At 43.9% G+C, this 25,846-nt stretch overlaps 1 protein-coding gene across 3 annotated transcripts in view; it reads left to right on the top strand.

Annotated features, from left to right (window-relative positions):
• The first annotated feature begins 1,320 nt into the window (after positions 1–1,320).
• Positions 1,321–25,846, top strand: part of SBF1 (SET binding factor 1) — a 91,644-nt gene continuing 67,118 nt past the window's right edge. For all 3 annotated transcript variants that reach the window (XM_018560746.1, XM_018560748.1, XM_018560747.1), the window contains exon 1: positions 1,321–1,460. In XM_018560746.1, coding sequence (XP_018416248.1) covers positions 1,406–1,460 — 55 coding nt within the window. In that variant the 5' untranslated portion in view covers positions 1,321–1,405. The remainder of the gene's footprint in view (positions 1,461–25,846) is intronic.

Genomic DNA, 25,846 nt, shown 5'->3' on the forward strand with positions numbered 1-25,846 from the left:
TCCTCTTATTGGGAAGTGTCACTGGCGATAGTGTGAGAAGATACAATAGTTGTGAGTTATGAATATGGACAACCCTAGGAGCTTTATTGCCAGTGGTGCACGCTGGACGACAATATAATGGGATACAAAAGCAAAAACTTCCCAGCACATATATCCAGCTAGCCTGCAAAATAAACAAACTACATACAGGCTTAACTGCAGCTTTACCATGAAATAGCAGCCCCTGGTCTTCAGATAACTTTGCCTAGGCTGAGATGAGCATTTTCCTTATCTCCCCCCACCCCATGATCACTCACATCATAACATCGAAATAAGTCACAAGGCAAGATACTGCAGCAGGCGGTTGATCTATGTCAGACATTAGTGAACACTCCAGGATTTACCTTGTTTATTCGCTGAACTAAGCGCTAGTTCACACCCCAAACAGTGTGTTCCGGCCCGATTAGGTTCTGAAACACACTGAATGGCATCCCGGTTGGCTCACTGCATTCTGGGGGGTGGTGTGGCAGTGCATTGAAGTCAATGGCACCGCAGCCATGTCCCTCAGCCACAGTGCGATGGGCCACATCAATACCAGCTGGTCCGGTGCGATCAGAGCAAATTCCGCCCCAGAACACAATGAGCCGGCCAGGATGCGATCCGGTACGTTCTGGCACCGAATCGCGACAGAACGCAGTGTTTGTGGTGTGAACTAGCCCTAACAGCTCAGTGCAGGAAGTCAATGTGGACTCTGGATGAAACTTGAAACCGAGATGGTGTTGTGGTTGTGCAGAAAAATGCAGATCAGACCTTTTTCAGAGGAAGTACTATGATCTCTGAAAAAGAGGTTAATTTATCAATGTTTTCACCCAAGATTTACATATATTTATGTGAAAATGGGTGAATCATGAGTGAAAGTTGTGCAGATCTTGTGTGAAAGTATTTCTAAAAGGAGGCAGCCAAGCATGAAATGTGTGCAGTGGGCGGTGTCCTGTAAATCTCAGCATTGATAAGCACAGCAGACTGCCCCCTGACACTGGGCACTGCCTGTATCATCTCCAACGTCACAGACCGCTCAGCTCCTCCCAATAACACTGGCCGGTCTGTCACCGAAGCAGCGGCTCGCACATGACAGCGCCCCGAATCAGTCCACGCCCCTGATTAGTCTATCACGCGATCTCCCCGCCCATCCGCTCGCTGGCCCGACCTACTGCAATACATCAGTACTTGTTCAGGGCGGTCCCTAGAGATGACGTAAACGCTCTATGCCCGCCTCCTGACCCCGGTCCGCCTCCTTACGTCACGCCCGTAGACCCCACCCGTTCAGGCCGGATTCGTGCATGCGCAATACCGGGCCGGGCTGGCAGGAAAGATGGCGGCGGCGGGAGGAGTCCGGGGTTGAGAGAGCGGCCCGGGGAACGGGGACATGGCGAGATTGTCAGATTACTTCCTGCTGGTGGGGTATGACCTGAACAAGAGAGGTGAGAATGGGCGGGGCTGACAGCGGGGGGTCAGGGGGTGCCTGGGAAGGAATGCACACCCGAGGGTGGAAGGAGGGATACCTGGGTGATGGAGGAGGGTGTGCAGCCAGCGGAGGCAGAGGAGCTCAGAGCCTTCCCAGCACAACAGTCTATAGTGCTTGTCATGGAGTGATACCAGATCATGCTATATATAGTGCTGCTCTGTATGTACAGCTGGCTTCAAGGTTCCATACAATGCACAAGGCTTCATATTGTTCATGTATTCGCATGCTCATTAAAGCTGAAATCTGGCTTCACCAGATACTGTGCAGATACAAGAGCCATGTGAATTCTTATGTGGAATCTGGGTGTCATTTGTTTATTTCTTCCAGGCAGTAAACCAGCATCAAACTACGCCTGCACTTTGCCTGTGTTTTGGTGTAGCCTATTATTAAGACCGGTCACTGCTGCTCTCTCTCCTTGTGCACTGAGATTGGTCTTTTCTCCACCCACCTGTAGTTTCTTAGCAGACTGCCTGTAGCAGATGGAGCTACTAGGCCCCTCCTACTGCTCTGCTCAGGCTATGTACAGCACAGTGATGATGTCTGGGATTGGTGCACACAACGTGGATTTATAGCCTATTGAGCAATGTATTTCAGTGTAATGTTTTTTTGCCTGGAGTTCAGCTTTAATGGTACATGGAATATAATGTATGCCGGATGTGTTCTGGTCCGTGGGCCCCAGGTGATGACTGAGAGTGTTAATATTCCACATATTGGGTGCATACCCTATTGGTACTGACACTCATTTATTCCTGTGAAATAGAAGCACAGAGATTTTGACACTGCACAGTCATATGCTGATCTTTTCGGCGCTTGATGTATTGTGTCTTAAATCTGAACTCTGGGGAAAAGAATAATCCTTCCTTGCAGTGGGGCTCCCCGGTACCTTTTATTTATCCCATCCCTCGCTCCTACAGACTCCTTCCACACTATGTGACCGGCCCCCACAGTCTCCTCTCTAAGACGCTCCACTCATCATCATATACAATCCAGGGCCAATAGCCTTGCATTGTATGTGAGGATGGCGAGAGACCGCCCACAACCCAGAGCGTCAGGGAGAAGAGGAGAGCGCCGGGGGAGCGAGGGATAGGGTAAGGTAAAGTCCATTTTTCCAGAACCCTAGACATCAACAAGAACCAATGCAAGGGAGGACCCTTCTTTTCTCCAGCGTTCACCTTTTAATTATGGAACAGAGTTCCCTTGTAGAATGTTTGTGGTATAAACATGCATGACTGCACCAGCTGAACGTGTATGTCCTGTGCAGACTCCCACATCCTTTGGGGGAACACTGGTGGTTGTCCTGGAAAGTCCACCTAGTCCCCTGAGATCGCTCATCCATGGGGTGTCTACTCCGTTTCAGACTCAGAAGCAAGACAAATCCATTCATGCTTTTCTGTTGTTATGACTTGCTTTTGAGTTGTATTTACTTGCTTCCGAGGTGCTTATGATCAGTGTAGCTTCAATCAAACTGCCTTGGGATTAAAGGCATTTTTTTTCTCTTCATTTTGGATAAAGTAGGGAAGGATTAGAACCTCTGTCAGGATTTTATTGCTGTCTGTGCCTGATGGGGAGCTTTATACCCTCCGTTTATCCTGATTACCATTGTCACAAGTAACTGCTATCTAACAGAGGATTTCCCTGCCTTTGTAAAGATCTATCACTTCCTGTTTGAGTTTAAGACAGGAAGTAAAAAAGAATTTCCCCAAAGGGACACGGCAGGTGAACATTGAAAGGGGTATTACCCATTTCCTACTCCAGGGGTAGGCAACTTTGTCATTCCAGCTGCCCTGCAACTTTGAATCCCATCATGCCTCCGGGAGTCATGCCTGTGTGACACTCTCTCTCTCTCTCTCTCTCTCTCTCTCTCTCTCTCTCTCTCTCATGTTTTTCATATGGGGGCGCTTCACGAAGGCATTTGCAACACATTTCTGGGTGGCTGCAGTAGGAAGCCTTGTGCTAAATTCAAGAACATCCTGCAACACTTTCATTGCCAATACCGACATGTGTAACAAATTCAAATAGTAGTGATTTGTGACACTTTTACTGTATGACACTATTGTTGTGATAAACTTGTAAGCGTACTCGATATGTTTCTTTTCCGTTGATGTCTGACGGGCGATTCTGTTGCTGGTGATTTGTTGAGATTGCCAATAGCAGTCTAATGGGCTACCTGTTTGTCCCTATGGAATTGCTCCATCTGTAGCTTAGGCGGTAAAGTGTCACTCCGACCAATAGAAATTCAGCAGCGTTCGGGGCCATTGACAGAGTGACATCTCATTGCTACTGCTACAGAGGGAGCAATTCCATAGGGACTGGCAGGCAGCCCATTTTGGCAATTGCCAAAATCATCTGTTTGCCATCAGCCTTAGGCTTCATTCACCCTATGTGTGAATGTGTGTTTTGGGATTCCTGTGGCAGGAACCTTGGATTCAGGTTAATGACCGGGTGACAGCAGTCGCATCTGTAAGTGGTACTCCACATGTAATCGTATGTGATCGATTACATGCAGGTTGGAATAGATCACTGTCCCTGGATGCATCTATTGTGTGACCAGGGACAGTGATCTATTTCAAACCGCATGTAATTGTATCGCTTACGAATACATGCAGAGTACCACATATGCAGCCGCTGTCACCCGGTCATTAACATGAATTCATAGGTTCCTGCCACATGAATCCCAAAACACTTTCACACATAGGGTGAATGTAGCCTTACTCTCCCAACTTCTCCAACAGCTTCTCTGCCATTTCTTAGGAGAGATGTTTACGTCCGTTCTCTCAGAATTGTGACCGATTCATACACACCTTACTGACCTGTACAAGAATCTGCTTTTGGTATTTGTCGTACTACCATGAGGCCGATTTCTATAGCAGGGGTGGGAACACTTTGTCCCTCCAGCTGTGGTGGAACTTCAAATCCCATGAGGCATAGCAAGATTCTCATAGCCACTGGCATGACTCCCGGAGACAGATGCATCTTGGGATTCGTAGTTTCACAAAAGCTGGAGGGTCGGAGTATGCTCACGTCTTTTCTACAGAGTATCTATGACACAGTATGAGTTGCAATTAAAGTTATTCTCATATGTTAGTTCAGTATGCGGGCTTACTGTATGTACATCAGGGCTGGACACATCCCAGGAGCCAGGTAGCCAATGCACAGTACAGCCAGCCTCTCAATGCTACATGTGCAGGTTTGTTTAGGCCACACGTGTAGCTGTTTTCTCTATGTGCTGCGTGTTGACAGCCTCTGGCAGTTACCTTGCTGGAACACGGCAGATTTCAGTTCTCCAACATACATCATACTTTCAGCTTCCTGTCTAATCAGGTGCTCTGGGCGGAGAGCATTCAGCAACACAGAACAGTTTCAGGAGTCTGGTTTGTTGAAAGCAGCTTTATAGTAAGGCTGACAGGAAGCACCATGGCCTACCAGGGCTTAAAGGTTTGCTTCAAATGTAAATATAATATTTTTTTTGGATAGAGCTTGGAAGGGTCTGTGTCCCCGCTGGGGAGATTCACCTCTCTATTTGTCCTGGTAACCACTATCACCAAGGCACAAAGTGAGGGGAAATTGTTACCATAGCAAGAGATGGGGAAATAATCCTGTGTTACTATGACAACTGTCTAAGATGAGAATTTGGTTCACTTTGGAGAAATGTTCAATCACTTTTGTTACATCTCCTGCTGGCCAGGACTTAAAAAGATGTTTCACAAGCAGGACATGGACAGTGAGAAGTCAGAAGTTTTCAGTTTCCATACATTTTATTTGATTTAAATAGCAGATAGCTGTATACCTTCAGCTGCAATCAAAGAACTAAGTGGGCAGCCCTTGTTAGTCTTCTTTAAATAAAGGTTGGCTTCATAATTCTGAGTCACAGTGCAAGCTTTTAGCAATCAAGTCAGTGAACAGAGTAGATTGCTTTTCTTTATAGTGAGTCAGTAAGTTTCGAGGCCCAAGCATTTGCATGACAGCCTGGCTACTAGCATTTTCAGAAGATGGGAGAAAACACGCCTTCATATATTTATCATGGCAGGTTTGATTTAGTCCTGTGTAGGTGGATGGAGGAATCTCCCGATAAGGTTCAGTATCTTGCTAGTCGGCCCCTGCTGGCTGTCAAAATACCTGAACAATCTGATTGGGTGCAGGCATTGTTCAGGTGTTTTGAGAGCCAGCGGGGCCGACTAGCAAGATACTGAAGTTTGACCCAGTGGAGATTCCTCCATCCACACAGTTTAGCGGAATCTGTTGCACTTTTTCCATCTGACCACAGACAATCTGCAGATAATCTGTAAGTGTAAGGCCAGCGGCAGAGAGCCGGAACTCTCAGCTACAGCACAAGAAGAACGCGGTCTGCGGTATACAAGATCAATGAAGCTAGGATTTTTACAGTATACAGCAGCAATCCAGACCTAGGATAGTCATCATTAGAGGTAACTAAATGGGATTAAAGCAAATTAGAAAGCTAGAAGCGTTTAGATTGTACGTGAATCTGAAGTGAATTGAATAGTTGAGGAGCGATTAGAAGGGGCAGAATGGGAGAAAATTTTGATGAAAATAATGGTACTGACTTATTTATTAGCCAATGCTTCTAAAAATAAAAGCTGACGCCTAACTTTTGAGGTTTTCTCTAGTTGTCTCCTAAAAACCATCCTGCTGACTCCTGGATTGGACAGACCTGACTCCGAAGGAGCTTGTTTTGTTTCATTTAAAACTTCCAATTTTCGGAAAGGGTCTCTTCAAAATGGCAGTCAGGTGGATTCAAGCTGTCATTTTGCAGATTAGAAAATTGGAGCTGTAATCTTCTACTTTTCTCTCCCATTCTTTTTATCTGCTGCATTAGATTTTACTGATCAAAGTGTCTAAACAAAAAGCAATTCTCGCCCATGGCAAGCAATTAATTATCACTTTCTGCACAGAGTGAAAGGGGCGCATTGGGCTGCCATGGCAACAAGGACAGTCCTTCTGTCATAGTCTTTTCAGACTGAACCCTACATGCATGGTGTAACTTTTGGGGGCTGGTGCACACCTAGGCGATTGATTGTGCAAAAAACACTGATTTACATTGAAGTCAATGGAGGCTGTTTACACCTTTGCATTTTGTCACGCGGGCGAAATCGCCTGTCACGCAAGAAGGTGCAGCAGCTATTTTCGGGCGGTTATCACGTGGTTTTGGTCCCATAGACATCTTCATACATTGCATCAAAGCAAAATCGCACAAAAAAATTGCTCAATCACCTAGGTGTGAACCTGGCCTCAATGGCCACAGGTGCCCTGAGTCATTGGTAGATGATAGGGACAAAGTGCAGAATAATAAAACTTATTTAAAGGCTATCTCGGGGCAACATTTCAAATACACACACGTATTGGCAAGCAACCTTTTTTCCGCTAAGCCTTCTGCAAAAAGATATTCATGTGACTGTGATATCCTCCTTCAAAGTCATTGTTACATGTGCTTTCTACTTGGTTACCTGTCTGGGACTCGTTATCTGCATGGTGTAGATCTCAGTGCTACGGTGCCATTGTAAAGATATCAGCGTGAAAAGCAATGGGGGTGGGATTTGTAAATATCTGCCCTGATCCCGCTCTGCCTGGGTTGTGGTGCCAATTCAGTTTTTGAAATCCGCCCACAACTCTGCCCACCACTACGCACTTAGACACAAAGGGCCTAGGAATCATGGAATTCGTAGTCTCAGACCCTGTAGGATGTGAGGCTGCTGCCCAGACCCTCCTCCAGGCATTCGAGCATAGCTAAATTTCGGTGACTTTTTGGCGACGTCTACTGCTATATGGCATTTATTCTTTCTGGAACACGTCATTTCAAAAACTTGTATGAGGTGGATTGGTTTACAGGCAGAAGAACAATAGTAGATGAGAAGGCAGGAATCCTGGAGTTGGGCTTTAACAGATTGTATTTCCAGATTCAAGTAGAACTCCATGTTTCCTGTATAATTATTTAGCTATCACAGAGAATAGACACATTTCGAATCACACTTCCTGCTTTCCAATTAGCAGTTTTTAGTAGGTGGTGTTGGCTGCCCTCTCCTTTGGAAAAGCTAGCTGCCTGACTGGTATTCACAGCATTGAATCATTGACCTTAAACTAGGAATTCTAATCTAAAGAAAGCATAGTGCCAAATAAAAAGTACATATTGAGTGATGACATTAAAGTGTATGTAGGGAAAGGTTAGACCCTCTGGCAAATTTGTATTGCTATTTCAGTCCTCACTGGGGTGGTTCGCCCTTCTGTTTTTTCCTAATGACCATTGTTATCGAGACTGAAAGTGAAAGAAACTCCAAAATTGTGAGGGTGAGTCTTCCAATGGGGTACAACTGTACAAGGGGCATGCCCCTCATTTGGGGGAGATTTGCTTTCAATTTCTGTTGTGTCTGCGGGGCATAAAATGACAGGAGGTGAGGACAAATCTGTCTGTGTTGCTGTTGGAGAGAAGTCAAAATTGTGTTTTAATCAACTTGAGGCACAACTATAGAGTCCTGTATGACAGTCTAATGCAGGACTTGGGAATTCCTAGGAGCCAGGTAGCCGATGCTCCTTAAAGATTACAGCTGGTGTCCAACTTTCAAGGTTTGCTTTAGTTGTCAATGGATCTGACTCCTAAAAAAAAAAAATCTGTCTGGCTCCTGGATTGGACATTCTGGCTCCTGGATTCCAGATTAATTTGTCCTCCCCTGGTCTAAACAAGTACCAAATACAGTTACTGTGACTAGCTAATGTGATGTACAAGCCTAATAAAGTAAACACAAAAACCTCCTTTACCTTCCCTGACTAAGCCATATCCTCCTTCATTTATGTATCACATACTCCCCCTCCCAGACACTGCAGCTCACATTGAGAAGGTTTCATTAATAGAGGTAGTATTGTCCATCCAGCAGTGGACCTACATGAGGGTGGCAACCCTACTCTGAATTCAGGAGCAGTGCAGCATTGTTACCTCACCATCATGGAAAGTTTCGTTAGGTGGGCTTTGCTCCGGCTCAGCAGATATTTGTGGGACCTTACATGGGAACTACGAAGTACAGCCACTCGACTGCAAGTGTCGTTCAGGTATTGTGACAGTGGCTGCCGCTGGAAACAGCAGGGGAATCTTCCATCCAAACTCCTAAGCGTTGATAGAGGAATCTGTTATATTTTCTTTGTTCAGCACGCAGGTTGAACGTAGACAATATAACCATGTATTCCCAGCTTTATTCTCTCCTTTCTTGGTCTGCTAAATATACCATTGATAATGTTTTAGTTCAATAAATGGAAAACAATTCTTTAAAACCTATGATGGGATTTTGCATAGTGACAAAGCAAATAGAATTATTCATAGTGTTCTATTAAGAAATAATGTATTGTCTGGTGTATGGGGAAGGTGTGTCTGAGGATTTGAACACACTGGGCAGGTTGTTGGTGAAGTAATTTCACTTTCTCTTTCCAAACTGGTTATTTAAATCTAGAAGTTGGAAGATATACATCATGCTCCTTATGGTACATGAAGACCCCTTTCACATGAGCGGTCCGATCAGGTGTGCCTGTCAGTTTTTCAGCTGGACCCGATTAAACGCTCTATGGAAGTCTATGGGCATCCGGGTTTATACGGTCTGGTTACACCCAGTTAGCTCCGGCTCGGTCCGGTAAAACCGATTGATCATTGATCCGTTTGGATGGACCGTAGGTAATCTGATGTAAATGGACATCAGATTCCCCATAGACTTGCAAGATGGAGGAAAAAACTCTACAGTGACATTCTATCCATGTCGCTCTGATCAGGAGAGGATCTGTTGAAGGATCCTCTCATGAATGGCCAGTGTGAAAGGGGCCTAATATTTCCTGACCACCTTGGTTAGTGCCAAAAGTACTTTTATTTGTTGAGGACTAGGGATGCACCGATACTAGTATAGATGCCGAGTATTTTGGCGAGTACTCTTACTCGCCCCAATGCTCCGATTTCCTAGCCATATACTTCCGGTATCAGGAGGCTGGGCAGCGTTTAATGATTGGTCGGGAAGCCGGCTTTATGCTCCCTCGTCACCACATGACGAGGGAGCATGGAGCTGGCTTCCCAGCCAGTCAGGAAGCCGGGCACCGTGTCATTACACAGCGCCCGGCTTCCTGGTTGGCCAGAAAGCCGGCTCCATGCTTTCTCATCACTTGATCATGAGAAGCATGGGGATGGCTTCCCTGCTAACAGGGAAGCCAGGTGGCGAGTCATTACACGCCGCCTGGCTTCTTGAATGGGACTTCCGGTACTCGGTATTTGGTATCGGCGAGTACCGAAATACCGGTATCGGTGCATCCCTATTGAGGACACATTGTTAGTTTTCGAGATTTAGAATTGGGATTGGTTGAAACACAGTAGGTAGAGAAAAAAGTAAAGCTGCTCATACACTGTAATATTGTCTTCGTTCAACCTGCAGGCTGAGCGAAGAAAATATTAGATTCCTCCAACGCTTAAGAACGTTGATTGTGGAATCCCCGCTGTTAGAATACAATGCAAACAGAGGTCGGCAGCCGCTGTCGGAGTACCCGAACAGAGCTGACCAAAATTTGTATAATGTATGGCCTGCTTAAGTTTGTAAGCACCTAATTGAGAATTAAATTACCTGTAAATCTAGGGCCATGCTTTCTCTAGATTTCCAAAAGGTCAATACGCCCGAAACTGGCACCCCACTTTGGACTCATAGAGGAGAATTTATCAAAACTGGAGCAGGCAGAATCTGGAGGAGTTGTCCATGGTAATCAATCAGCTTCTCTCTTTCCTTTTCAAAGCCTATCCAAACAAACTGAAGACAGCAACTGATTGGTTACTGTGGACAATTGCTTCAGTTTTGATAATGTTCCCACGTTGTGTTCGGTGTGGCTTCTTTTTAATCCCCTGGTAAGATCTTTGAGACATCGCTTCCTAACTCTGCTCGCCTGTTTTAGCTGTTATTATAATAATAATAATCTTTCACTGATGTGCTTTCCATTTATTTTGCATTATGAAATCTGCAACAATAGGACATGGCTTTTCTGATGCCATTGTGTGGAGGAAAGAACTAAGATGAAGAGGGATCTTGGCATAAGTGCTTTGAGAGATAAAAGTAATTGTAAATCATCTCACCAGGGTCTATCCTGAACGGAAACATAAAGCTTTAACATTTTCTGCTAGCTTCTTAATTATTTAGTATTTTGTCTACCCTGGACAGGGCTATTACCTTGTAAGATGAATATTTGTTTTACTACTTTTTAGTGATTTTTGTGTAGGCTGAGGGGATGTCACCAAGCTGACATAGGCAGGATGATGCTTTAGTAGGGAGTCTGGCTTGTATGAGCTGCTCACATCAGGATTACCATGATTGTGTCATCTTTGAGCCAGCATTGGGATCCAGAAATTAGATGCTGACTCTGGTTTTCACCTAAACAAAGATGGTTCCCTCCTTCTAGAAAGGAAGCAGTACAAAGCATTGTCAGGAAAAGTACTGTGATCTTGGTGAGAGATAATGTACACTTTTAAAGTGATATTAAAGTCAAAAGGTTTTTAAGCTTTTCAATTGCTGATTAAATCACCTATCATGGGTGCTGCTCTTTGATGTTTAAAAGTTTTAGTTTTCTTTAGAATCAGCTGATCCCATGGGCACTGTCCTGAAATCCTGTTTGAGGCTAGGTTCAGACCTCATCAACACCCGGGACATGTGATTGTTTGCTAGTGGTTGCCACGTGGCCCCATTGATTTCAATGGGGTTGCATCCATGCAACAATCGCTAAAAAAAGGTACAAGTACCATTTAAAAAAAAAAAAAATTATTTTTACGGCGTGCGGCTTTTTAAGCCATGGTTGTGTTCAATTGCATGGGTGGAATCATGGCGGGGAACCGTGCAATCCGCCCGACGCAACTTGGGTGCCATTAGAAAATAATGGCACCTCCAGCGCGATTGACTGTGGTGGGCGCCTCTGTGACCGCCCAGGAATTCGGTTTTCATGCACAATTGCCGCGCGGTCAGGGGTTGTCTAGGTGTGAACCTAGCCTTAGAGTGGCTTCCTCTTTCAGGGTCTTATGGAGCCACCCTTGTGTGTGCTATTAAGCTGTGTGGATCTCCACAAATACACAGACACAGCAAGGCAAGCCACTTCCTTGATCTCTGCTCCCCCCCTCCTCCCTTCTTCAAGCTAGCGGATGGACAGCTGCTAGAGACTGTTCTGTCTCTTTTGATCTTGTACTAGACAGGAAGTTCAAGGAAGATGAGCTGCGTGAATAGGAGCTGTTTGGAAACATGACTTTTAGTGCTTGGGCAAAAATGTAGAAATACTTTGGTGGGCAATGTAGATTTGTTTGACCTGGATTCATTATAGAGAAAAGTTTGAGAGTTTAATACTATGATTGTTACATACTGTGCATATACTTAAAGCTGAACTCTGGGTAGAAAGGCTTTCCGTCAAATATATACTTTAATAGCCACATATGATATAAATCCACTTTGTGTGCATCAAATTACTTTGTAAACACCGATAATACAAGTACAAATAGTGGTGACAATAATAACAGGCTGTACATATTGTGTGCAGAGAGCAGAGCTGTGGGAGGGGCCCAGCAGACCCCACCCACTACAAGCTGACTGCAGAAATCTATAGAGGGGCGGATACAAGACCAGTCACCCTGCGCAATGACAGAGAGCCACAGTGAATGGCCTTTATTACAGTAAACTCCTGCACAAGGGCAAAGTGTAGGAGTGCCATGATGGCTTGTAACACAGATCTGGAAGAAATACATAAAGGACACCTAGACCGTTTATGTTTACCCTGAATTATTGCTACTAGGTTCACATATAGTTAATAAGTTCTTAAACTGATGTTTTTGTCTTTTTTTTTTTTTTTTTTTATAATTATTCGAGTTTCACCTGTATGCTTATAGTTGTTTTACAAATAAACATTACATTAATGACAAAGGCTTACTAGAGCACTATGGGTTATCAAAGAGAACACAGCAGTAGCCGTCTCTTATAGTTGGCTTTGTCTGACTGAAACTTAGTACTGAGCCATCTGAGACAGGGATGAGTCACTGTGAGGAGTCATTTACTTCTGTCTGTGAATTGAAGTTTGAGCTACTGAACTTTGTAAACGGGTATTGCACGACAGTGCTGTTAAAAGGGTATAAAGCTCCACCTGCTAGCTAAAATAATACATGACCATACTAAATGAACCTTTGTACAAACCACTACTACACATTCCTATTAAAGTCACTCTGTCACCAAACTAAAACTGCCAATAAAACCTGTAAAAAATAAAATAAAAGCACCTCTCCTGCTACCTGCACTATAGCAGGCTGAAGAAATCAGTGGTTCCTCCCATTCACTACTAGGTCCCGTACTTCAGTACGGGACCCAGTAGTTATGTGAAGCTGTGTATGGTGGTACTGGTGGCAAGAGAGGTAGACCTATGTTCTTTCTTTCTTTACAGGTACATCCTTTATAAGCACCTTCTTATTTGTATTTTTTCCTTTTTTTGTCGTTTTAAAAAAGTGGTAATCACTGTCATGATTTGGTGCTTTCTGGTAGTTAAGAAGAATATTTCTGTCACCGGTTTGCCTGACATTATATACAGTAATTGGTAGTGTTGTGCTATGCAAGCCAGAAATACCCTTTTATATTAGAACTAAAATACCGGCTGTCATAAAGTAAAATACCACAGTATTGGCACAGTTCGTACTACTTTATTGATGTAGATTTTTTATTATTACAAAAATGTCGCTTTTTTAAATTCTGCCCAATTACTGATGACGTGGTTCTTATTCTCAACTTGTCTGCGTTAAATGTAAAATACCATAAGGTGTAATCATGGCATTCAGCAAGATGACTGCTTGGAGAGTAGGCTGCTACCTTCCTTTCTGTATTGCATCTAATTAGTTGCACAGGGAACCATGTTCCTAGCATACAATAATGTAGCCAGGAATGCAGCTGTCACCAAAAATAGCTCTGGGCCCATTTCTAGTTTGGTCTGCATTGCTGACAACGTATGTGTAATAAGCATGCCCTTTGACTGATTGGATGCAGTTACAAAAAGATGGATTCATTCATGGCCTTTTAGATTTTCCACAATGTTTTTTTGTGTGCCCTTCAAGGCTAAGTGATGTATGTTGGAAAAGAAGAGACTCTTTGCATTCCACATAGCAAAAGTGTAACATGCCAATTTATGAGGCTACAATTACCATGGTCATTGCCGGCCCAGCTCAGTCATTTTATGAAGACAGCTATGACTCCATACACAGGATGCATTTGTACAGTAAAGCGCGATACTATCTTGCTGTGGTGACTGTATATTGTAACATGAAGTTCCTGGTTGCTACTCATTTCTATTCTTGTTTTTCAGTCGTTGGGTGTTTTGTTTAATGAAATGATCACGGTGTGGCCCTATGTTTATATCCTGTGTATGCCTAGCTGCATTAGGCAGAAAGCCTTTGTAGCAGAGGATCTTTCTGGCAGTCACCCAAATTATACCTGTGAATCAGGTTTTAGGTCAAGGTTTGGTATTCGATTTGGGTGATTCAATTCATTGTTTCACAAGCAAATTTTTTACTTGCGAGATGCGGTTCCCAGAATCTGTCAGGCCAACCAGGAAGATAAGTGCACTAGTTGATCTTGAAGGTAACTCCACTGTAAAAATGGAAAAAAACTTAAAAAAATTAATATAGACTATATAACTGTCAAGCCATTTTATAATTTAATGTTATTAAATATGACCTTTCCACTTGAAACTGTAGCTGCTGCAATGTTCTAAATCTATTAAAATAAAAAAAATAAAAAATTCAATGCAATATGGTAACCTGCAGGTGTTTTGTAGACCGGAGGGTAGGGTATAAGGAACGCCCCCAGAAATGTCACTTCCTGATTATGTGATGGGTTGACTAAACTTCCTGGAAGTCTGCATTGAGATACAAGTATATTTTCTGCCATCCCTTGAAATAGAAATGTCATTTTTGGTGAGATATTCCCTAAGAGTTACTAAAGGGATGCCGACACTGCACCTTTCCGCATTACAATACAGGAAGCTCACAAGCTGATTTTAATGGGCCCAGACCCTCCCATTCAGGGATCAAAGGACATGCTGCAACAAACAGCTATTTCTTCAGAACCTAAATCTGAAACATAGTGGGTACAATCTTTGTAATGTACATTTATCACCCAGAGAGGATTGATTTTTGTCTCAACAAAAGTGGAATCACTCTTTAAGACTTTTTGTGATTTACATCTGAGGACATCATAATGTTAGCTGGTTTTCCTACTTGTTTTTCTATAGGAGGCCTTTGACCTGAGGCTAAAGGAGCTAGGACTGGAGCTTTGGGCTGGCAGCAAGATACAGCTGTTAGTTTTGTAAGATTCTTAAATCAAGATGAGATTATCCAAAAATGAACCTGACATTAAACGAGGCTAAGGAAACAATGCTGTTGAAGTGCTAGTGCTGTTTGGTACACCTCCATGCAAGGACCTTTGGAAACTGCATACTAGGTTTTTCCATGCTTCTTGGAGAACATTCCACATTTCCACTTGATAATATGGAGATTGGGGCTCTGCGGTGGCCGTACCATTTGTTGCAGAATTCCCTGTCACTCTTTTAGCTGCAGATTTTATTTTATTTTTCTCTGATAATGTTGGACACATATTTGGGGTCATTGTCATGTTGCAGAAAGTAGTTGGGACTGATCAGAAGCCTTACTAATGGTATTGCACCATGGGCAAGGGTCTACCAATACTATGGAGGAGTGATGGGGTCCATCAATTTTGAATAAATTGACAACTCTGTTTGTGGAAATGCATCCCCAAACCTACAGGGAGCCTTTACCGTGCTTAAGGCCCCGTTCCCACTGCGCGATATGCAAATCGCGCGTTTGTCGCGCGATTTGCATATTTGCGCGACATCGCGAGATTTGCCGCGCGATGTCGCGTTCAAGCTTGCATTGAGCAAGCTTGAATCGCGGCTAAATCCGCTCCAAAAAGGGTCCTGCTGTAGCGACACACGACCCGCGACAGCAGGACCCTTTGCCCCATTGGATTGCATTGGAGCGCGATATCGCGCGGTAATTTGCCGCGATATCGCGGGAATTACCGCGCGATAAATCGCTCAATGTGAACGGGGTCTTACTGTTACCTGAAGGTGTTCTTCTGCAGCCTTCTCTAGCCGACAAACTAAAAATATCTCCCACTTTTCTTTCATGAGTTCAGGGCCCTTTTTTCTGTCCCTTAGCCCTCGTTCACACCTGAACGTTTTGTAGCGCGTTCTACACTCGACGAACGCTCGACAAAACTCTCAAATATATAAAACCCATTGTATTTAATGGTCTCGTTCCCACCTTGGCGTATTTCCGCCTGTCACTAACACGCTAAAAAACGGCCCACGCCTGAAAAGGTACATGTACTACTTTGGGCCATTTTGTTGCGCGTTTCCATTGGGATACAGCCAAGTAGCCTTCGGAAACATGCTACTTTTTTACCGCGAATCGCGGTAAAAAAACGCGCGACAGACGCGCTTATGCAATACGCCTAGGTGTGAACGAGACCTTGGTCCTTGTGTTTTATTCGTAGGCGTTTCCACCTTAGAAGGATGGCTTTTTGTTTTCAAAACTTTCGGAGACCACTTTTGCTGGGACATTTCTAGACTGTAGATGGGTGTATTCTAAGCTAATTGCAATGCTGAATATCTTTTAATTTTGAAGGGAAATAAGCTTTATGTCTTTTTAATTTGCTGCACTGTCCTCAACCTTCCCTTATTGTTTGTTCTTGTTGAAGTTTGGAGAGCACATGTGTTATGTCATTGATCATTAGCACCTGTTTGTTGTATTTGTGTAACCTAGCACTGGGGGAAGATCTCATGATTTATTAAACTAGAAAGTCTTTACCTGGAATTTACTTTCTTTAAAGCTGAACTCCAGGCAGTTATAAAAGGCACCAATGAATGCAGCTATATAACCATTAATACATCATACATGGAATTAGGGATGCACCGATACTAGTATCGGTGCTGATGCCGAGTACTTGTACTCACCCAAATGCTCCGATGCCTAGCCCGATACCTGAGCTTCCGGTATCAGGAAGCTGGGCAGCGAGTCACTACACGCTGCCGGCTTCCTGATTGGCTAGGAAGCCGGCTCCATGCTTCCTCGTCGCCTGGTTACGGGGGAGGATGTAGACAGCTTCCCTGCTAATCGGGAAGCTGGGTGGCAAGTCTTTACACACTGCCCGGCTAATCAGGAAGCCAGGTGGCGAGTCATTACACAACGCCTGACTTCCCTAATGAGATTTCCCCTATCGGCATTCGGTATCGGCGTGTAGCGGGAAAAAAATATCGATACTCTATACCAAAAACCGGTATTGGTGCATTCCTTCATGGAATATATGGTAGCCACTTACGGTCTTCTGTACAGTCTGTACTGCAATCCTCAGAGAGGAGGAGGGAGAAGCAGCACAAAGAGCCAGTTGGGTATGCTGCAATGCAAGGAGCCGTGCTGGTAGGAGGAGCTTCTCCTCTCACTGTCCAGACACAAGGTGGGAGTGGGGAGGAGACCTGGAAGTTAACATGAAACTGCAGCAAAGAAAGATCAGCTTCCCTCTCCTGCTAAACTGGGCTGTACTGTGGGGCGGAGATGTGTACATTTCAGGACTGTGTGAGCAGAAATACAAATCCTTTGGCAGGTAAAACACTTCTCATGTATATTTCATCTGTGTATTTGGCTGATTCCTGGAATTTAGATATCACATAGTATTACCTCATTTGCTAAAGTAATGTTTGGAACTCTAAAATAAGCTCTTTTTCTATTGACACACTAATAAAGGAAAACAATAAAAAAAAACCATTAAATAAAAATGAAAAAAAATACTCAATTATTTAAATACCTTAAGTTCCATTCAGACTTGTGAACCAATTCTAAATGAATGGCATCCCAACACACTACACAAAGTCCTGTGCATAGCAGGAAATCATGTGGTTTCCTGCTCATTACCGCAACACACAGCACTTTGTGCGGTGCCTATCCCCCAACAACCAATGAAAATAGCAGGCAGCACACCCTTACTGCAGCGCACCACAGATCATTGTATTAGAAAAAAGGGTCGTGTGGTTTTTGGTCCATTGCTGTGTGTTGACATTATAAATGGGCAGCTTAACCACTTGAAGTCCGCGGTGTTAAACCCCCTTCATGTCCAGGTTATTTTTCAGTATTCAGCGCTGCAGTACTTTGACTGACATTTATTCTGTCATGCAACGCTGTACTGAAATTAATTTTATACCATTTTTTGGGGGGACAGATAGAGCTATCTTTTGGTGGTATTTAATCACCACTGGGGTTTTTATTTTTCCCTATATAATGAAAGATTTCAGAAAAAAAACCTGTTTTCCCTACTTTGTTAAAACCTTTACCATTACCCAATTTGTTGGTAAATTAAAAGACGGGGTCACGTCGGGTGAATAGACACCAAACATGTTGAACCTCAACAATGCGCGCGCCCGCAAAATCGCAAAAAAACTACCTACCATGCCTAAAATTGCCCATAGCAACGCTTTAAAAGCTTTTACCGCTCATCAGTTTAGTGTTATCAGTGATTGATGGCCCTAAAATTATTGCTCTCACTACAACGTTTGCAAAGATATGTAACGTGTGGTGCAATCGTTGTTTTCGCACGTAGGCGTACCCGACGAGTATTTGTTTATATGTGTGTGCACGCGGGGGAACTTTTTTTGGGGTGTTTATTTTTTATTTTTTTAATATGAGTCTTTAGTTTTTGTATTTTTTTACAATTAAAACAGGTCCTCTTTATGCTATCACATAAGGGGGATAACAAGCACCCTATGTAATAGATAATACACATTGACAGGTCCTCTTTATGGAGACATCAGGTGTCTCCAAGACTCCTAATGTCACCTAGGGACCCCAAAGAAGCTGATGAAGCAGAGAACTGCTTTACCAGCTTTTTCTCTGGCTCTCAGCCAGAGAAATGACAGCAAAAGTGGAAGTGATGTCATTTACATCACTTCCGCCTTTAGAGAGAACAGAGAGGTCAGCGGTGGGGGAAATCCTGATCTCTCCTCCGTTCTCTGTACAGGCAGCTGCTGTGTCGGTCCCGGGCTCACAGGGGGGACAGCGGAGCCCGGGATAACTGGCAGCGGTGGGGGGGAGGGGATACAATGTAACAACCGGTAGCGGCTGTTTAGATTCCCAGCGGGTAAGCGTCCGTCCGTATTTTTACTATGGGCGGACGGCAACTGGTTAATGGAGTGCACTTTGGCACACACCACAAAGTGCGAATCTGACCTTAGACATATGTACAGTAGTGTATTTTATTCAGGTAACACCACTGTATGCAGTCATGTGGACTTTAAATGGTATGTCCACACCAGCGTCATCTCCTGAGGTTGTAAGAATTACTATTGCTTGTCTCTAAATAATGGAATTTTTTGTATATAGAGAATGGCATATGTGTGATATGCTTACTGCATGGTTTAATTTGTGTTATTTATAAGCCTATTTTTTATATTTATAGTTTACTTATATAACTAGCTCCTTGTATACAAGTGTTACACGTTACTGGTCCTTATATTGTAGTTTAAAGAAGACTTAAACTGTGAATTCTGTGCCCAAAAAAGCAAGCTGAGGACAACAAATCAGTCACCAGTATCCCCTGCAGCTGATCATTTCCCTATTACTGACTTACCAGGCCTTGCTCTGCGCTGTGTCCCTGTGTAGAGGCGGCCATCTTGGTAGATGAGCAGAGCCTTGCTTCATGATTGGTGATCTTGACGACTGATGGAGACATAATTAAGCAGCAGCAGTGCTGGAGGAAGCACAGAATCACAAAATGAATGAAGCAGTAAGCAGCACAGTAGTGACATCACCAAATATCAGGAGGCTATCATTCAGAGGCAGCAGTGCCCTGGATAATCTTAAAGGAGAACTATGGGGTCAGTGTTTTTCCCCATAGTTCTCCTTGGGGTAACGGGAGGACACAAACTAGCGTCCTCCCGTTACCCTAAGCTCAGTATACCGCGAGCTACAGCTCGCGGTATACTGAGACGCCGCACCTGGAGCGGATCCCGACTTAGATGACGGGATCCGCCCAGCTGCGTGAGTGACAGCTGGCTCTGCCTATCTAGAGGCAGAGCCAGCTGTACGCGCCCGCTCCCCCGTCCGTTCCGCCAGTCAGCGCTGGCAGATCGGAGCGGGGAGAGGGGAATCCAGCCCCTCCCCCTGTCACGGCAGAGAGCCGTGACAGGATCGAGAGGTGAGCGAACTCGGTATGTGTTCCCTCACCTCCCGATCTACTGAGCCGACCTGTGACAGTCTCATTGTCACAGGGCGGCTAGAACTATGAGGTGAGTGGAAATCACTCATCTCATAGTTCTCCTTTAAGGTGCCCATACACCTTACGACCATCGCAAGACCTTTGTCTTCCGATGGTCGTAAGCTCATTGAAGGCTCATACGATCTGCCCATCTTGGACAGGCAGATCGTACTTGCGATCATCGAAAGCCTGCCCCGCTGAGGGGCGGGCTTCCGATGACCGTAGTGAGAGGCGGGCTTCCGATCACTGCAAACGGGTAGTGTGCGCACACCGGCCCGTTCGGCAGTTGTCGAACAAGCAGGCCACTAACCCGCAGAGAATCGTACGATTCTCGGCGGGGTTTCAAGCCTGCTTGTTCGACGGAAGACGTGCGACCGTACAGTAGAAACGATCGCACGCCTTCCATACACTGTACGATTCTCGTACAATCGCGGGATTTCCCGCGATTCTCATACGAGAATTGTACAGTGTATGGGCACCTTTAGACTCCACATATATGCCTATGAGGCTCCAGTAAAGTGTCCAGGCGTCTAGGCACAATGTGTACTGCAATTTTTCAGGAGAAATTCAAAACAAAGGCCTTGTTCACATAGGGTGTGTTGCCCCATACAGTCTGAAGGGCTGTTTTTTCATGCGCTCTAAGCTGAAGGCAGAAGTATGCAGGTAGCTTATGGAAGTCTATAGAGAAGCAAGAGCTGTGCGCCCTCGCACACTGCTTACCACATCTCTGAGTTTTGACAGCTGAACACACAGTCCACGACCTCAGACATGAAGGATCCAGGTCCGTGTACCTTCTGTGTGTGGCGGTCAGAACTCAAAGCTGCGGTAAGCCGCGTGTGAGGGCGCACAGCTCCGGCATCTTCATAGACGTACATGAGCTACCCATGGCCCTTCATGCTGTATGGGACAGCATGCTAGTGGTAGGCCAAAAGTGGATTGTGAAGAATGCTGCTTAGGCACAATTGATATTCTAGATGTTCCTTAAAATAACATAATTTGTCTTCACTTTTTGAGTTCTTTAATGTAATCATGAAAGAGTAGATCTCCTTTCAAGAATGGTGAATTACATTTCTGATTCTTATGCAGCAAGGCCTACCGTGCTACTCAACTGACATGTAACAGCAGCACATGTGCCTCTACCTTGCCCTGTGTCTTATATATTTTAGTGGTTGGCTTTAGGTCTACTTTAATTATTTTAGTTGGCAACCTTGACTGGACTGGCGACATTGAGCTGTGAGATGTGAAGAGCTCCATTGAAATGCATTGCACATGCTACACTGCACGGAAATATGCACGATTTTGGAGCGGAAATCGCGCAACAAACCGCTCAGTGTGAACAGGGTCTTAGACTTCATGTTTCAGCTTTTTCTAGATGTTCCATAGGATTCAGATCAGGGCTTATAGAAGGCCCCTTCAGAATAGTCCAATGTTTTGTCGTAAGCCACCATGGGATGTTTTGGGGTGTTGGAGGACCTTTCAAGTCTATGTCTGTATGTAGAGCACATTGAATTAAAGTATTGTTAACCTTTAATGTTATTTTTTTTTTTTTTTTTTTCCTTCACATACAATATTTAATCCATGTGAATGTGACTTTAAGACGACCGTAATAAGCAGCCTTGGCGATATAGTGTGCCTACGCATGGTCTGGTCTTGCAGTATATCATAATAGAGAAAAATGTGATGTGGCCCCATCCAGAGTCATAAGAAAAACATTGCTTTCCATTTCAGAGAAGTCCCTTTTATCTTCAGTGGTTCTTTGACATTTTCATCATTGGCCAACTTCCTGTGAAAAGAGAAATGCAAAAAATTTGAAAGTTACATTTACAATCTCGACTTTCGGCGACATGGCTGTTCTCTATAGTTGCTACATAAAAAAAAAGAATGCATAGCAGTTTTATCACTTATTCTGTTTTAAATACATTGGGGGGAATTTATCAAAACTGGAGTAGTTGCTCATAGTAACCAATCTTCTCTCTTCAGTTTGTTTAGTTAAGCCTTGAAAATGAAAGATAGAAGCTGATTGGTTGCCGTGGGCAACTGCTCCAGTTATGATAAATTTCCCACTCTGTGCTTGAAATATTGCAAAGATCTGTTACATTTATATGTGTACAATTTAAAAAATGATTTCTTTATTTCCCCTGTGGGGATTCACAAATCTGAATGCCATCAGTTTAATCACAGCAGCCTCTTGTTCAGGCACCATATTGTATGTAGTGAAGGATACCTTTGGTAGATAGGGTTTTCTTATGAATAAGATCGCAAAATATAAATTTGTCTTTGGGATAACAAACGAGTGTTAAAAACAGATTGTTCATCAGACAGTATTAGTGTCTTCATTTTTTGTCACAAGTCTTGTATAACCTAGTGTTGTGACATGTAAATAAGCAATTTAGCCACTTGCTTCAAGGCCTGTTAATCAGCTCAAACAGTTCAACCTGGGACAAAGCCTACGCCAGGGTTATTAAAGAAGGAAAGTCAACACGAGCAATGCCCTGCATGCTGCCTCTCTATTTGTTTCACACCCGTTGATTAAAGATAAAGTCCATTTAAAACAAAAAAAATATGCAAATATTCTTAAGGAAAAAAGCGTATTTATAATTTTTTCTGCATTGTGTGCAGGTTCCCACCATTTTCAGGACCAGATCTAGTCCGGAAAAATGGTGTGAACCTGCCAGTTCCAGTACATTCCAGACCAGAGAGAATGAGACGTGCAGTATTTTTCTGGTCTGGTCTGGAACGGACTGCACAGGTGTGAACAGAGGCCAGAAATAGCACAGGGATACATTTAGAATGCATTTTGGGTCCAGGTCTGGTCTGGAGATGATGTGGTGTGACTGGACCATTAATCCAGTAAAGCATTAAAACCACAACCAGTGGGTCACGGGTGCAATGCTCTGGTTCATGCACATTCTCCCTCCTGCTTTGGTATGGACATTCGGCAAAATGGACAGGAGGAAGAATTCAAAAAGGGTGAAGAGTTTGGAGAAGGCAGGAGAAGTGAACAATTTAGGACAACATAGCTGAACTGGAAAGTGAGCTGAATTGAAGAATTTCCCCTAATCAGCTATGTTGTCCTAGATTGTTCACTTCAGGCAGGCAGGCTTCTCCAAACTCTTCACCCCTTTGTGAATAACCCTGCAAGTGAACTTTATTGATGCACAGCATACTAGGAGATTGTGGCCCACGCCTACTTTCTTCTGTGCTGTCCTCCTGTGATGACAGGTCCAGGCACCTGTTTCTGCTGCATCTCCCACTGCCATCTCCATTGATGATTCATACTGGTTCCCAGTCATCCTCTAAGGTCATTGGACGGCCACTGATGTGCATGCTCACAGGAGTTACATCGTCGTCAGCACCTGACCCATTCCTGGGATCTTATTGGTGCTGGCAATAAGCTGAGGTTTTACACTGCATGGTGCATATGCACATGTACACAGAAAATAAAAATTTGCTAGAGGAAGAGGCTTGTTTGGCAGAAGAGACCTACAAAATCTGTTCTGCCAAAACTCTGAATGTCTCTTCTGGCAAAAATCCTTACCTCCTAGCATTTATTTTTTTTAGGACGTGAATTCCACTCTGTTAGGGTTTAATTTGAATGAAATGCAGCTATTTTTTTTAGAGACGCACATACTCCCTGACTTTTTAAGGTAGAGTTAAGGCTGGCTTACATCAGATGAGTTGGGCTGTGATGGAAGCCTTTTAGTCCCAATGCAAAGACAAGGCAAATTGCCCAGTCTACACCACTGTGCTGAAGTGGTATGTGCTGAACAAGTGTACAGTGCAAAGTACCTTTTTTTCAAGTGCAGTGTGGTGCGACACACTGCAGCTGCATCACTCGGTGCTGTGGCTGAAAGAACTGAATAAAATGTAATTTGTGACATTTCAATAAAGTACTTTAAAAAAAAAAAAAGTAAACGTTTGATACGGCAGGATAGGCTCATCAGTTCTGTTCCTGCCAGCACACACCGGCGGCTGTGTGTTCTGCGTGGCTTTGACGACTACAATAAAATACGTTGTTACCATTTAAGGGGAATCCGAACACTGTTTATAAATGTATTTTCTTCTTAATAGCAAAGAATGGGAATGTTAATGTGCTAAACAAGGACTGGAATAGCAACATTGGTGTTAGAGGATGGCTCCTGCTCTATATAAACCCTTTTCTGTGTGTTTATGCATTTCCTGACTCTGTTGTGTTGAGCGGAGAATGCCTCTTCCTCCTATCTCACAGCAAGGTCAGGAATTTCTGTGACATGGACCAATGAAGGGAGGATGTATACATAGTATGCATTCTTCTGTTTGCATATATACAAATGTCCCAGTTGCTAAGACATATTTACAGTAGCTGAAATCTCACTAGGCTTATTCCTGTTCTAATAAGGATTTCTCGCTCTAGGATACTGTAACTGTGATTCTTAATAGCCAATTCCACCTTTTAGAAAAAAATAAATAAATGCAACTTCTTCATGACAGAAACAAAATGTGTATTTTATTATTTGTTTTCCTGCATTGGAGGCAGTAAAACATTGCAACCTTGATCATTGGATCACGGGTGCAATGCTCTGGTTCCGGCAGAATCTTCCTCCTGTCCATGTCCATGGACATTCAGTAACATAGACTGGAAGAATTTGTAGATTACAAGTGTGACAACTTCACCCCCCTTGTCTTTCATTGAGAACTAAAAGTCCCTCTGCTGCGTTTGCTGATGGGACTTTGATGGGTTTCTCCATTCACAAATTCTGCCAATGTATTCAACGAGCAGTAAAGAAGCTTTTTTAACAAGCCCCAACTGACCTCTGTAGCTGCAGGCACTGAAGAGTAATTCATTCTCAAAGTCTCAGCAGGAGCACTGAAGTCATTTTAAATCTCTCAGCAAAGACTGGAAGTATGTTAAGTCACTGATGGGATGGGCAGCAAGGTGCACCAAGCTGCTGACAGAAATGACTTCAGTGCTTCTGCTGAACTTTGATGTATACAGGATGCCTGCAGCTACAGAGGTCCGTGATGTTTTTATAGTTTATGTGCTACTACTTAAAGTGCAACTTGCTTTCTTTTTTTTTGTATAGTGTGGAGAGGGATTAGAACACCTGTTTTAAAGATTTTATGGCTGTCCTGAGTCCCGTAAGGCTGGGTTCACACCTGGGTAGGGCTGCAACAACTAATCGACATAATCGATTATAATCGATTATTGAAAAAGTTGTCAACTTTTTCAATAATCGATTAATCGTCTTCCGATCAGTTGGCCCTGTTCACGGCTCCACACACGCTGCGCGCCGCACCTCTTCCCCACCTCACGCTTGCCGCTGCCAGACCCGCCCACATCCACGCTCTTCACGCCGCACCTCCTCCCCGCCTCACACTCACCGCCCGCCCACATCCACGATCGGCACAGGGACGCGGGGAGATGTAGTAAGGAGGAGCAGGTGTGGGGGGATGACAGCCACTGATAGACAGGTCCGATCTCAGAAGCAAGTTGCTGGAAGACTGCTCAGGTAAGCCTGCACTTCCCACACATGGTGCTCTAATGTATTGCTGGGATTTGTATTCCTCTATAGCTGATGGTACATTGTGCTGTATATTATACATAGGAATACACATCCAGCAATACATTATACACTGTATGTATAATGTATTGCTGGGATTTGTTGTATTCCTATATAGCTGGTGATATTCTGCACTGCACTGTATAGAGGACTACAAATCCCAGCAATAATACATTATACAGCGCAATGCAGAATACCACCAGCTATAATGTACTATTGCTGGGATTTGTTGTATTCCTCTATAGCTGGTGATATTCTGCATTGCGCTGTATAATGTACTATTGCTGGGCTTTGTAGTCCTCTATAGCCGGTGCCATTCTGCATTCATTGCTGTATAATTTTACACTTTCCTTTTCACTATATTGCACACCACACTATTTTTTTCCACCGCTCCAAGCTTGCTCCTGTGATGGACTACAATCTCAATACAAACTAGTAGTCCATCACTGGAGCCATTTTTTTTTTTTTTATTGTTTATCCGATTAACCGATTAATCGAACTTA

This window comes from Nanorana parkeri, unplaced genomic scaffold, assembly GCF_000935625.1.
Source record: "Nanorana parkeri isolate BGI_ZX_2015 unplaced genomic scaffold, ASM93562v1 scaffold476, whole genome shotgun sequence".
NCBI classification, from domain to species: Eukaryota; Metazoa; Chordata; class Amphibia; order Anura; family Dicroglossidae; genus Nanorana; species Nanorana parkeri.